Source organism: Seriola dumerili, unplaced genomic scaffold (assembly GCF_002260705.1).
Source record: "Seriola dumerili isolate Sdu_G_001 unplaced genomic scaffold, Sdu_1.0 BDQW01000108.1, whole genome shotgun sequence".
Lineage (NCBI taxonomy): Eukaryota > Metazoa > Chordata > Actinopteri > Carangiformes > Carangidae > Seriola > Seriola dumerili.
This window is the reverse complement of record NW_019174363.1, coordinates 200038-215519: the sequence shown is the minus strand read 5'-3', so window position 1 is coordinate 215519 and position 15482 is coordinate 200038. Positions and strand designations below refer to the sequence as shown.

General features: G+C 44.7%; 1 protein-coding gene across 1 annotated transcript in view; it reads right to left on the bottom strand.

Annotated features, from left to right (window-relative positions):
* LOC111222791 (thrombospondin type-1 domain-containing protein 7A-like) overlaps positions 1-15482 on the bottom strand; it is a 227496-nt gene that overhangs the window by 71362 nt on the left and 140652 nt on the right. Inside the window, exon 8 of the mRNA XM_022746644.1 lies at positions 11537-11731. Within this exon, the coding sequence (XP_022602365.1) occupies positions 11537-11731 (195 nt within the window). The remainder of the gene's footprint in view (positions 1-11536; positions 11732-15482) is intronic.

Below are 15482 nucleotides of genomic sequence, written 5' to 3'. Positions count from 1 at the left end.
CCATGGCTCCATCTTCACAACCCTCACATCGACTAGGTCACTGGGGCCGTTCTGGAGTGGTCCTCTTCCTGTCATCAAAGGTGCCTGCAGCAAGCCTCAGCTCCGCTTCACTCCTCCAGCTCCAGCTCTTCATCTGACCTCTCCAGGGTGCCACCTGAGTACCATGATTTCCACCAGGTCTTCAGTAAAGCCAGAGCCACGTCTCTGCCCCCACACCGCCCTTACGACTGCGCCATAGATCTCCTGCCTTGTACATCACCTCCCAAGGGGCGCCTTTACTCTGTCTGAGCCAGGGAGAAAAGTCATGGAGACTTACATCAACGACTACCTGGCAGCGGGCATCATTCATCCTTCTTCATCTCCTGCTGGAGCTTGTTTTTTCTAACCGCAAACAGCTTCAGTGTTTCCTGGGGTTCGCCAACTTTTACCATCGCTTTATCCGCAACTACAGCTCTGTGGCAGCCCCTCTCACTGCCCTGACCTCCTCCAAAGTGCCCTTCCAGTGGTCACCTCCAGCTGCAGCAGCCCTGCAGACCCTCAAAGATCGGTTCACCTCTTCGCCCATCCTCCAGATGCCTGACACTGAACGCCAGTTTGTGGTCAAGGTGGACGCCTCAGACGTTGGGGTGGGGGCCGTCTTGTCTCAGTGCTCTGGCACTGACCAAAAACTCCATCCCTGTGCCTTCTTCTCTTGGTGCCTGTCCTCTGCTGAGAGAAATTATGACATTGGCAACAGAGAACTACTGGCAGTTAAGATGGCCCTAGAAGAGTGGCGCCATTGGTTGGAGGGCACCAAGGAGCCTTTTCTGGTGTGGACAGATCACAAGAATTTGGAGTACATATGCTCAGCTAAAAGACTGAACTCTCGCCAGGCCCGCTGGTCCCTGTTCTTTGCCCGTTCCCACTTCACCCTCTCTTACCGTCCGGGGTCCCACAATGTCAAGCCCGATGCCCTTTCCCGCCAGTTCCTGAGGACAGAGGACTCTGCTGATAGACCTGAGCCCATCCTCCCTACATCCTGCCTTGTTGCCACGTTGACCTGGGACATAGAGGAGAGGGTGAGAGCAGCCACCAAAGTACAGCCGGGTCCCAGCTCCTGCCCGTCAAACTGCCTTTTCATCTCTCTAGCCTTGAGGTCAGATGTGCTACTATGGGTCCACTCCTCCAAGCTCTCTTGCCACCCTGGTGTTCAACGGACACAGCATGCCCTTCTCCAACGTTTCTGGTGGCCCACCTTGCAAGACGTCCAGGAATTTGTCAAAGCCTGTCCAACTTGCAATCAACACAAGATCTCCCGCTGGCCTCCTGCTGGGCTGCTTCAACCTCTTCCTGTTCCTCACCACCCATGTGTTTCTTCTGTATTTTGGAGGGAGTTCTGCAGTCTGCTAGGTGCCACAGCCAGTCTGTCCTCTGGATTCCACCCCCAGACCAATGGACAGACTGAGCGCATGAACCAAGAACTGGAAACAGCCCTGCGGTGCATGGCCTCCCAGAACCCCTCTTCCTGGTTGTCACAACTACTGTGGGTTGAATATGCCCACAACTCCCTTGTCTGCTCTGCCACTGGCCTCTCTCCATTTCAGTGTACATATGGCTATCAACCACCACTGTTCCCAGCCCAAGTGAAGGAGATTTCCTGCCCGTCTGTCCAAGCCTTCATCTGCCGCTGCCGCAGAACATGGCTCCAAGCTCGCTCCACCCTCCTTCGTTCTGTGGGTCGCTACGCTACCAATGCCAACCACCACCATACACCTGCACCTACCTACCAATCAAGTCAGCAAGTGTGGCTCTCCACCCAAGACTTACCTCTCCGGGTGGAGTCCAAAAAGATGGCACCAAAGTTCATCGGGCCTTTCATGATCCAGAAGGTCATCAATCCTGTGGCAGTCCGGTTGAAGCTCCCGCGTTCCATGAGAGTTCACCCAACCTTCCATGTCTCCAGGGTTAAGCTGGTCCATAACAGTCCCTTGGTCCCTGCGGCACCACCACCTCCCCCTCCACAAATTGATGGCGGTCCAGTGTATGCGGTACGTCACCTGATTCGCTCTCGTCGGCGAGGTAGAGGTCTCCAGTACCTTGTGGACTTGGAGGGTTACGGTCCAGAAGAGAGGTCTTGGGTTCCTGCTCGCCATATTGTGGACTCCAACCTCGTGGCCAACTTTCATTGGCAACACCCCGACCAGCCATCCAATGAGTCAGCTTGTTGAGGGACCTGCATCTTGTCCCCACCTGTCCAGGATGTTGAGGACCGTTTGATGGGGGAGATCTCAGATGTTGGGGAAACCCTCCTCCAGAACCCCTCCACCCACCCAGAGGATATGGACTGGTCTTACTCCCAGGAGTTTTAGGTCGGAGCATCTTTGTGACATGTTGTGTATTGTATAACGTTGTCATGTATCATAGATGTCTCTAGCATGAGGCTCTGCAGAGAAGCGTTCTTTGTTACTACCTGGTAAATCCACCACAGTGTTTCCCATTCATCACCTAAATTTGTCACCACAGTTTCATAACGAACTGAAGATTTATTCGGACTTCTCATCATATAACATCAAATATTTCTATCGTTGTGATTTGTGCCGTTACATCACTGTAGAGCTGTGAGCAGTTAAACTGCTAAACTTTAGATTACATGAGCTATAGGCTAACAAAAAAAGTCACACCTTCCCTCCCCCACACACCAGGTGGTCTCAGTGGCCATTTTGAGTAGTTTCTTTGTTTACCGCCATCTTGTGTAGTTTTCTTTGTTCAGGTCATGTGGTGACCATTTTGAATCGTCAATCTTGTCTTTGTCCACACAAAGTCCCCCTGTGTTACCTGTAGCTTACATGCGTGGCCTGGCATCAGTCACAAGCCATTAAGGAAGTTCATTATAAGGACATGCAGAGTTACGGACCAACAATTGACACTTTGCGACTCTTCCCGTCATCAAACTATCAAATTGATAGGAAACAGAGACAAAGGACCCCTCTTCCACAAACAGACCATGCTTTTAGCATGTCCAAATGACACAGAACCAGACCAAAGGTCAAAGGGTCAGCTCCAGAGGATTAACCAATGGACACCAGACAACTGGAGAATATAGGCAAAATCTCCAGTTTGTAACAATAAGACTTTGTCTAATGATATTTGATTGTTTCTTGTATAGGACAAGTAACAACAAAAAGGACTGATTAACACTAAGGTGTGAATCTTGGCCTGTCTGTGCCATGCATGGACACACACACCAACCTCCCTTCCTCTGTCCCTCTCTAGATAAGAGTCATAAACTACAACCCACATTCTAATCCTGGGTAGTGACCAGCAGAACACTCTTCACAGACACAGATCTAAGGAAGAATGTAAAATTAAATATCTAACTGTTCCCTAACTCATGAGATTTTCCTATGCAATAGTTTAACCCCAAACTTCTATCCCATAGAATGTTTGAAATGTAACATGTAGATTTTAAGACAATGTCCTTCATGTGACCATACTGTCAGCAGCCTTCACACAAGGTAACAAATTACATGACACCCAGAATGTCCATATTATTATTAGTACAGTCGAAGAACTGCTGTGTAATCCATATGTATAGACTATTAGCTTTGGGAAATGTTTATATTGTATTTTGATCAGTTAACCACTTGTATCATGATTGATTCCAGGTTTTTCTCTGCCATTATTAGAGCAAATAGTTTTATATGTTATTTCACTTAATGTTTTGTGGTCATGGTGGAAGATGGATGTGCGAGTTTATAAGTAAACTCTAGATTTAAATTATTCTAAAGTTCAGTGGAAAATTACTCTCTTCTCCAAGTGGAAACACAGGAGAAGATGGGTGGTGCCCATGAAACATGTGCCAGCCCCCAAGGGATAAAACAGTCGTGATCAATTCACATAGAGCAGTTCAAAGAAAATCGGGTCAGATGGCAGAGCAGAACAAGTCACAAAGTTCCAAGAAAAGCCTGAAAGGTGAGAAGAAGTCAGATGTCAGTTAAGAAAAGTCAGAGAAACCCAGATGACAAGAGATGCGAGGAGCGAGGAACGATGCAGAAACTAGAAGCTGAGATCTTTGCTCAAAGCTACAAAGCCCGGCTCTGTAGCCATGTGAACTCTTAGCTCTAAGCTGCTCGCCACAAACTCATTGCACTTAGTCATTTTTGCACTTTTCGCGTCTTTAATTTTCTTTGCCACAAGCTACAAGTAACATGATTTTTGTCTACATGCGCGATCTTTTATTTTTATAAGCCAAGTCAAGACCAACTGAACCAAAGCAACAGAAGTGCCTCAGAGTAATTTTGTAACTTTTAATCATCATCAAGTTTTCCTTTTTGAAGATTTTGACAACTTTAGAGTCATCTGGTCAACGCCAGTCTCCTCTAAAGTTATCCAGCCAAAGTGAAGAGCATTAGAGTTTATTTCGCATCAACCCGCAAGAGACACCAGCAGATAACATCTGCACGACCGCCTGCAGAGAAGCCGAGCAGAAATCAAGAGTGCCCGAGACAGAAAGTCTCCTGGCAAACTCCACCAGAGCTGAATCGCTGAGACACCGGCAGAATCCGTCATCATGATAACGGGACACGGCGTCCAGGAGAATCCACCTAGATCCCGCATCTCCAGAGTTACCATGGCAACCACAGCCACCTGGGTTCCAGCCGAGGGTCTTCAGCTACAGCGCAACTCACAGTAGGCCGGTCTTAACACTCTGCTTGTGACTGGGTTGATGTCGAAATATAGCAATATTTAATCATCAAACCTAATTCGTAGATGTAGTATCATTAGCTGTATAGCCATAGTGTATAGCCATAACATATTCTCTCCCACCATTGCCAACTCATCACACTGCTCATTTCCTTATTATTTTCATCGTTATGATTATTACACCTTGCATTTACTCTGTAGATAGTAGTTTAGTTAAATAAACGCCTTTATTTACACCCAGTTGTTGTCCTGTTGTGTTCTTTTGACATAGAGACTGGAGATCTATTGAATCGAGAAGTCATGGCTTCCGATATGAGATTGATAAATTTGGCAATGAAGTAATTCATTGTTGTCCTCCTAGAGGACTGGTGCCCCATTTCAACGAGAGTAAATCCTAAAATATGGCGTTAACGCTACATACCCATTCAAGTTAACGGTGCATCTGTATCTATTCAAGATCCCTGTGTTCCTCATGCCTCTGGTTCCTGTTCACGTTCCCTGTGTTCCTCGTGCTTCTGGTTTCTGTTCATGTTCCTTGTCTTTTTGTAAAAATATCTCCTTTTCCACCTACTCCCTTGTGTTTGGTCTGCATTTGGGTCCAGCCCTACCTTAAACTGTGACAGGAACAAGCACGAGGAACACAGGGAACTTGAACAGATACAGAAGCCTTGGTAACTTGAACAGGTAACACAGGGGACAATAACAGACAAACTAACACAGACAAAGGGGAGCACAGAGACTAAATTGACACAAGGGAGGCAAGGGTGATAGAACACAGGTGAAATACATTAGGGCGGGGCAGACAATCAATTAGGAGGGACAGGACAAAGATAGGAAGTAAACACATCATGACAGACAAGGGAAATAACTACAAGATAAACCAGGAAATGACAATGACAAAAGTCCAAACAAAATCTCAAACATTGGATTCCATAAGGCCAGTCATTTATTAGGTCTGGAGCTCAAGAACACACCATTATTGCTGCACTGGCTAATTAAACTGTTAACTGATAAATACAGTATTTATATGCTATCGATTAAACTCAACATGTATCCAAAATATGCAAAGATCAAGTGGCTGAAAATGAGCTATGTCACTTTTGCTGTCCTGTAAACAATTCTTCACCAGTATTCATCATCTTTTTAACACGTTGGGGAAGCACTAAAAAAACATGGTTGCCAAACTGGACTGCCAAACTGGACTTTTGTCAAAACCATAAAAAGATACAGAACAGACAGAAGAGGGAAGAGGAGGAAGAAGGAGGAGAGGCTGTAGAGCCGGAGTGAAGCGCAGACAGTGGAAAAAACGTAATAAACCATGTTTACCGTCTGTCATTATGGGGAACGAAAGATCACTCCCAAATAAGATGGAAGAGCTTACTGCGCTAACCCGGCTTCAGAGAGAGTTTCGCGAGTGTAGCATCATGTGCTTCACGGAGACATGGCTGAGTGAACTTTCTCTTGACTCACATGTCACACTGGACGGATTTCAACTGGTACAGGCGAACAGGAAAACCACGGAGAGCGGTAAGAAGAAGGGAGGAGGAGTTGCTGTGTTCGTTAATGAGAGATGGTGCCACCCTGGACACATCAGTGTCAAGGAACAACTCTGCACTAGAGACTTGGAGCTGTTAGCGGTTAGCATGCAGCCGTACTATCTCCCGAGAGAGTTTTCACATGTCATTGCGGTGACTGTGTACCCCCCCCCCCTCGGCCGTCACCGCTGCAGCCACAGACCAGATCCATAGTGTTGTCTCTCAACTTCTAAACCAGCACCCCCATTCCTCCTCCTCATCTCTGGGGACTTTAACCACACGTCCCTGTCCTCTGCTCTTCCTACCTTCACCCAGTATGTGTATTGTCACAACAGGGACAATAAAACTTTGGACTTGTTGTATGCTAATATCACGAATGCATACACCTCACCCCCCCTCCCCCTGCTGGGACGCTCAGATCACAACCTTGTCCATCTGATCACAGACTACACCCCTCTGGTGAATAAACAACCACCTGAGAAGAGGTCTGTGAAGGTGTGGTCCGAGGAGACCAGTGCCAGACTCAGAGATTGCTTTGAAATAACAGACTGGGAAGCACTCTGCAGCCCCCACGATGGCGACATCGACACCATGACCCACTGCATCACAGACTATATTAACTTCTGTGTAGAGAACACTGTGCCCTCCAAGTCGGAACGCTGTTTCACCAACAATAACCCCTGGGTGACCTCCGAGATTAAGGCCCTGCTGAACGAGAAGAAGAGGGTCTTTAGATCGGGGGACAAGGAGGAGCTGTGCAGAGTCCAGAAAGAACTCAAACAGAAAATCAGGAAAGGGAAGGACTGTTACAGACAGAAACTGGAAGAGCGGCTGGTGCAGAATAACACCAGAGATGTCTGGAGTGGACTGCAGAACATCTCTGGCCATGGAAAAGGAGTGAGGAGAGACCTGAGCTGCGGTGACAAGAACTGGGCCAATGAACTGATTCTGTTCTTCAACAAATTTGATTCTGCCCCCTCCCCCCTTACCTGCCCTGCACCCTCTTCACACCTCCCTGGGCCAGCCCCCCCTCCCCTCCTCTCCTCAACCCGCTACTTTCAACTCCCATTCACCTCTAGCCCTCCCTTCCCCACCAGTACAACTGCCCCCTCTCACCCGCCACCAACCCATATCCTCACCTCAGTCATCTTCCACCCCCTTCTCCATAACAGTTGATCAGGTGAAGTGTCAACTTAAGAAGATCAAGACAAGGTAGGCCCCAGGCCTGGACGGCATCAGACCCAGATTACTGAAGGACTGTGCAGATGAGCTCTGTGGTGTGCTCATGCACTTGTTTAATCTGAGCCTGAGCCTGGAGAAAGTACCGGTCCTGTGGAAGACCTCCTGTGTGGTCCCGATACCTAAAGCCCAGCGCCCCAAGGAGCCTAACCATTTCAGGCCTGTGGTCTTGACCTCTCACCTGTTGAAGACTTTGGAGAGGATCATCCTGAGTCACCTGAGACCACTGTTGAGCACACAGCTGGACCCCCTGCAGTTTTCTTACCGGCCTGGTATTGGGGTGGACGATGCAGTGATCTACCTACTGCATAGATCACTGCTACACCTGGAGGACAGTGGGAGCACTGTGAGGGTCATGTTTTTTGACTTTTGTGTGGACCAATACCTGGCTGCATGGATGACAGACTACCTCACCAACAGACTACAGTACGTGAGGCTTCATCACAGTGTGTCTGATGTGGTGCTCTGCAGTACAGGTGCCCCCCAGGGTACGGTGCTCTCCCCTTTTCTCTTCACCCTGTACACCTCGGACTTCACACACAACACCACACACTGCCACGTCCAGAAGTTCTCTGACGACACAGCCATTGTTGGGTGTGTTTCGGAGGGAAATGAACTGGAATACAGGACAGTCATCGGGGACTTTGTCAGCTGGTGCAAGATCAACCAGCTTCAGCTTAACGCCAACAAAACAAAGGAGATGATTGTGAACTTCAGGCGGAAGACATCCGACTTCACACCAGTGAACATCCAGGGACTGGACATCGAGGTGGTGGAGAACTACTCTCCTCAGGACCTTCTATGACTCTGCGGTGGCCTCAGCCATCTACTTCACTGTGGTCTGCTGGAGAGGGGGCAGCACTGACAGCGATAGGCAGAGGCTCAACAAACTGATCCGGAAAGCAAGCTCTGTCCTGGGCTGCCCCCTAGACTCCATTGAGGAAGTAGGTGAGAGGAGGATGTTAGCTAAGCTGACATCCATCATGAACAACAACTCTCACCCCCTGCATGACACTGTAGGGTCTCTGAGTAGCTTCTTCAGCAGCAGACCTTTACATCCTCGCTGTAAGAAGGAGAGGTTCCGCAGGTCCTTCATTCCAGCAGCTGTCAGACTCTACAACTCCTGCTCTTCCTGACCATGTGCAAACTTGCACTTTTTCATGTACATATCGTGTGTTTTGTGTATATTGTATTTATTGGTGTATATTTGGTGTATTTTTGATGTATATTTCCAAAGATGTTTATTCCATAGATGTTTATTTTCTGCTGTGGTGAGTGAATTTCCCAGTTGTGGGATTAATAAAGTTAATCTAATCTAATCTAATCTAATCTAATCTAAACTGAATAGTGTTGTCATTCCCGTAGTCATTCCAAGTAGAGTATCTAAAAAGGAGGATCTTTCACAATCGGAAGCCCAGTAACACTCTGAGGCAGAAACCTGTCCACCCTAAGGACAATAAGCAGAGCAATGTCGTTTATGCCGTTAAATGCAGCGAAGAATGCACAGACCTGTAGGTTGGGGAAACAGAACAACCACTTCACAAGTGCATGGTACAACAGAGGAGAGCAAACTCCTCAGGTCAGGACTCAGCAGTCCACCTGCATCATTTGAGGACAGCAATGTGCACATTATGGCCAGAAAGGACCATAGACTGTAAATAAAGATGGACGTAGCCCCTATGCTTCTGAAGAGCAGTTTTGTAGCTCAAAGTGGACTGTTCCACCATCAGCATCTTGCCAGTACCTGACTCTGCCGAACTCCCAGCTAATCCAAAAATTGTCAAAGAGGTGTGACACGTGCTGAGCTGAGGCTTCAGTGCGTGCTGGTTAGTGGCAGGCAAACGGTCACCTACCTGTTACTCAAAGAGGCCATGCCCTCAATTATGCAGAACTTTAATTCTTAATAAAATTTAAATGAGCCCTGTACAGTTGTCATGAAAGAGGAAATAAGCTGTAGAAACCAACACTTTTTTTGTACCAGGCTGTAAACATGTTTATTTCTGCTGTAAAGTTGGGCATCTTAACATGGGAGTTCATGGGGATTGGTTCACTTTTGGAGCAAGCCTCAAGGGGCCATTCAAAGAAGTGTAGTTGGTACTTTCATGCTGGCTTAATTTTTCAGGCTCACAAGAAGTGAAATGCCTGGAACTCCCCACTACTCAGCTAGAATTGAAGAAGCCTTTTGGATGAGATGAAACATTTTCAAGAACCTCAAACAAGTCCAGTTGCCTTCATAAAGCTCTTAGAGACACGATGACCTGGATGACTAAGAATCTTCATACTAAACTAAGCTAACTGCTCCTTATTTCAGCTCTAACCCAAACATACTGCATGACAGTTTATATAGCAGAACAAAAAGTTGTAGCAGTTACTTTATTGTTTACCTTCATTTTAAATTCCACATTAGTGGTCTAGAATGGTGGGTTACTGGAAATCATTTAGCCTGCCTGTGTTTGTGCTGCCCCATGAAAAGATTTACAGATTTGTCACCACTTAGTATCCCATCAGCTGAACTGATAAGTAAAACAGTATCTTAAGTGATACGAATGATGGTCAAAGCTATTAAACTAAGACCTTTGACAAAGGTTTTGTGAAAGCCACCTTAACTACAGCCTCAATAACACAGCTATGCATGCAATAAAACATTTCCTGGTTTTCACTGAGTAAAGTTCAGATTGTGACTGTGACATTTTCCTACTATGATGACTGAATGTAGCTTTGAGCGTAGCTTTTGATCGAAATCTTTGTAAGGGGAGTTCTCTCCACTTTAATCCTCTCTACTCTGATGGCCAGTAATGATGTCTTGACACTTCATTCAGCACAAACAACATCTATATCTGGCTCATGTTCTGTTGCTTGTCATCCATCTAACAATGCAATAGCATCTGCTTTCTGAATGCCAAGAGGGCTACTAGACAAGGTGTGGCCATATAGCATGGCCATCATCCTGAAGCCCAGTATGGACGACTGAGTAGGAATATCCATTTCATCCATTCATCGTGGATGCTATTCTGTTCTGAATATGCCAAAGACAGCATGTCACACAATGCGGTCCGGAAGTCAGACATTAAGAGCAGTAAGCATGATAGCAGGGGTGTAAAAGATACAATTTTAATCTGCTGCCAAGATTGATGTTAACTATCTGTGCCATCTCCCCTCTTTCCCATAACGAGGTTTGGTGAGAATGGGTCACTTCTCACAGTGTGATAGCCCGGAGCTCTTTAACCCAGAGGCACTTACTTCAGCATAATTCCAGCACGATTTACATATCCACTACTGACCTTTTGAAACATTTAATGCTATAGAATATTCAGTACTACTAGTAGTGTGTAAAACCTTTTTTCTATTCTAAAACCAAAGGGATGTTGCTGGCCCAGCAGATCGGCAGAAGAGATTACATCACAATAGCTACATTTCTATTTCCCACATGTTAAACATAAGGAGACTACACACTACATCAGCAAAAATTACTTGCTGTCCTCGAACAACATCAAATATGAATGTACCGAATATTGGATGCACCAACGACAGCAGGGAAGGACCTTGAACAAAAGTAAATGCAAAATTCTTGTGAATTTTTAAATGGTGAAAACATATTGTAAAATAAAGCATGACAATATGAGTAAAATCACTGCTTTGGTCTAATGATAATTCTGCAGTTTGTTTTCCTTTCCTTGTTTTTCTACCAGTCACTTCTTACCCTTCATCACAGTAACCCATGCCACAACCTTTGCAGTCGCTGTTGAGCAACACACAGAATAAGTCATTTCACTTTGACATTTTACTTGCATTATATAAGCAGAAGAAGCAAATGAGATATACAGTAAAAACTGTGAGTTTAAGATTTGCACTACTAGCACCACTGTGGTAATATACGGTATGACAATATATGGTAGGTTTATGAGGGCAGATACTGATTATTGTGGATATCGCATGGTTAGGGTTAATATCATAGGTCCTATCAGGTAACACTGACTGAATGATTCCTAAGTAATGCGAGTCCCATTTTAGGAAAATTTTGTATCTGTCTAACTCAACCAATGTCCATAATTGTATTGTTCTCTTTATGCAGTTCCTACCTTCTCCTGCGTTATAGGCCAAGATGGAGCGAGCTCTGGTCTGTTTGCCCTCTGTGTTTTTTCCAGAGCAGGTATGTGAGCAAAGAGACCAGGGGGTCCAGGGGCTCAGGACACAGTCCTTGGGGCAAGGCATCTCACAGATGACAGGCATGGGCAGGATCGCATCACGGCAGAGCTGTCTCTCCACATATTTACCTGGTTGATGCAGCAAAAGTGATAGGCAGAATGATAGCATTAACAATTTATGAAAACAAAGACAAAAGCAAGACAAATGTGATTCAAATTTCCATTAATGATGTTAAGTATATAGCCATGCAGTAGTACTGCAAGAACGCCTTTATATTCACAAGTCAGAAAATGACATATCCAAAAAGAAATGGCTACAGTTCTCGTATCGTATAGAACAGATATGATCCTGGTCTCCTCTGAAAGTTAACTCTTCGTAGTTTACAAGTTTACGGCCTGAAGACATCTATATGTCAATATTCAGTTATAGTGGGGGCTCACCTGGTAGAGCACGTACCACATAGGCTTAGTCCTAACTGCAGCAGACATGGGTGCGAGTCCTACCCATGGCCCTTTGCTTCATGTCATCCCCTCTCTCCCTCTCTCTGACTTTCCTCTCTATCAAAATAAAGGAAAAAATGCCCCAAAAATAACTTTAAGAAACAATATTCTGTTATACTGGAGACTTCTGGTGATCATGTGGCGAGGAACAATTGCTTGCTGAAGAGGCGGAGATGTTTCAGCTATTTTTGTTAATTAATATTCGCCAAACGCATTACTTTAAACACACAAAGTTATCTAAGAGATAGAACTCATGAGCAAATCTAAAAATACACGAACGAGAAATGCCTCAGGCCTGAAAATTAATCAAATGCTGTCGACACAGCCCCGGGCTAACGAGGCTAATAGCAAACTTGTAACAAAGTTGGTAGCGTGGACATGTTGAGCAGGATACTGGATGACAATGACATTCTGAATGAAATACACAACATAAATCGTGACCTACAAGAGAAAATACAGAAGGTGGAAACCTACGTGACAACAATTAAAGACAATTTGGTCTCACAGTTGGAAGACCAGAATACATGCCTGGTCAACTCTACGCAGAACATGAACAATAAGATTGCACAACACGAGGTCCATGTAGAATACAAAGAAAATTACAGCAGAAGAAACAGCCTGTGGATTGAAGGAGTACCAGAGGATCAATTAATGGGGACAGAGTGACAGACTGTGTAAAAGATTTACTCCTGTGTTTGTTTACAGAAAGTGGAGAAGCTGCAGATGAGATGATTATCGAGAGGGCTCACCATGTACCCACAACATTAAAGCGCAACCACCAGGACCACACAGGATGCTCGACTGCCCCCGCTACATCCTGGTAAGATTCTTACAGTTTACTGACAGCGAAAAAGTCTGACTCAGAGCCAGGGAACTTGGAACATCTCAATGAAAAGGCGCTAAAGTGGATTTCTTCCCTGGTTTTACTTAGGATGTTAAAGAAAAGAGAAGCAAATTAACAGAGGTCAGACGTATCTGCATGAAAAGGGGACTGCAATACTAAATACAATATCTAGCAATGTTTTGGGTTAAACTTGGTGAAAAGCGGCATCGTTTTGAGGATGCTGCAGCTGCAAGAGGTGTATTGAAAACTATCACCCTACTGAAGAAGCTGAATAGGCTAGAGACTACATGGAAAGTGCTGTATTACACATTGAAGCGCACACTAATGAGAATACAAGAGAGAAATTATGTTAATAAAATAATTGATTTACATATTGAGGCTTATATAGAAATGGAAGCTAATGTTGTTGATAGAATTTGATGCTAATATGTTACCCTGAATGTAAGGTCACACTTTGTTTTCACACATTCATTCTTTAAAGCCCTTTCAATTTAACTTTATTCTATATAACCTTACTGATGGATATATAAATCTCTGCCATACTTAGACAGTCCAATTTAAATAGGTTTTTGCCCCTCTGGCTCCCTTGGTTAATAATTTTCTGTTCATTTCCCAGGCTTTTTCATTTTGAGATTTAAATTCCACTTAAGGAGTACATTTTTAATGACAGGACTTCTCATAGACCATATTCATGGAGGTCAATATATATTCTCATAACACAGTTGAGGTGGCATCACTTGGAAGACCTCGGTACATGTCATGTGGACCACGGTTTTGTTTTTTGGGGTGGGAGGGGGGCAAAAAGGGTGTTTTGTTAAGGAGGAATTGTTCTTATTTGTCAGCGGATTAAAAGCCAGTCATGTTGTTTGTTCTATAGGTCACACTATATAGGAGCTCAGTGCTTTGAGGTTAACCTGATCTGGACCTATAGTAGAGATAATCGTACATGGATAAATAATTATGGGAATCAGTGTGATTAAGATTGCATCTTGGAATGTTGATGGCTTGGGCTCATATATTAAAAGGCTCAAGGTGCTCAAGTTATCTGAAACAAAAAAACTTAGATGTGGTGATGCTTCAGGAAACACACCTCTTGGAAAAGGATACAAATAGAATTCATGGTAGACTACCACAATACCTTTAACCACAAAAAGTATCTATTTTACTCTCAAAAAAACCTCAGTGTTAAAGTACAGAAGAAACATAAAGATAAAGAGGTGCAAATAATATCAGAACAAAAAACAATCTTAGGCAATGTATATGCACCTAATGTAGAAGACCCAGACTTCTTCTTCTTCCGACTCAAGAAGATTATTTGGGATTTCAGTGACATTATCCTGGGTGGTGACTTTAAGTGCTTGATGTGTTTTTAGAGAGATCAGGGAATCACATTCCTAAACCATCCAGGACTCAGGATTCTATAAAGGCCCTATGTAAAGATAGTGGACTAGATGATGCATGGGGACTGCTAAACCACACTTTCTTTCCAAATAGGCATGCTGTCTATTCTCGCATAGATTACTTTTTGATCTCGCACTCTCTGATTGAAAGCATTAGAGCTTGTATGCACGATAGCTATGACAGATCATGCCCCTATTGACTTAGTTATTTAATTGGGGACACCACAAGAAAGAACTAAAGGCTGGCGGATGAACACTACTAGAATGAAGCATCCTGTCTAAAGCTTAAAAATCACATCTATTTTCTGAAACCAGCAATGGAACTGCTGAAGAGAGTTTTGTGTGGGATGCGTTAAAAGCTGACACAAGGGAATCTTGATACAACAATCAGCATTAACTAAAAAACAAGAACAACTCAAAATCTCTAACTATGAAGCAGAAATTTTAAAAGTTGGAGAGGGAATACTGGGAAAATCCTATGGAGCTTGGCTGGTCAGCTTAGTAAAGGTTAAATATGAGCTCAATGCAATTTTCTCAAAAAAAAGCAGAATACTCTATAGATTAAAACAAAAATGGTACAAATCAGGTGACAAAGCTAGTAATATGTTTGCCAGCAAACTAAAAGCACACAAAGCACCCCCCAATGACAGAGTACAGCAGACTGCAGCATAAAAGAGTAAACTGGCCACCACTGACTGATAAAACATGTGCAGCATTTCACTGCAGAAGTTAAAGGACCTGAGCTTCCTGAGGAAAAAGGGCCGGCTCTGCCCCTTGCTGTAGATGGCATCCGTGTACAGGGGCCAGTCCAGTTTACTGTCCAGGTGCACACCTAGGTATTTAAGTGTGCACCACCTGAATGTCCTTCCCTCGAATGTTGACTGGCTGAAGGCCTAGACATGAAAGTCCATGACCATGTCTTTGGTCTTGGAGGTGTTCAGAAGGAGGCAGTTCTTGTCGCTCTATTCACTGAAGGCCATGGTAAGATCCCTGTACTCCTCTTCCTGCCCATTCCTGATATGTGCTACAATAGCTGAGTCATCCAAGTATTTCAGGATGTGGCAAGACTCAGAGTTATATTTAAAGTCTGCCGTATACAGGGTGAACAGGAACAGAGCCAGAACAGTCCCCTGTG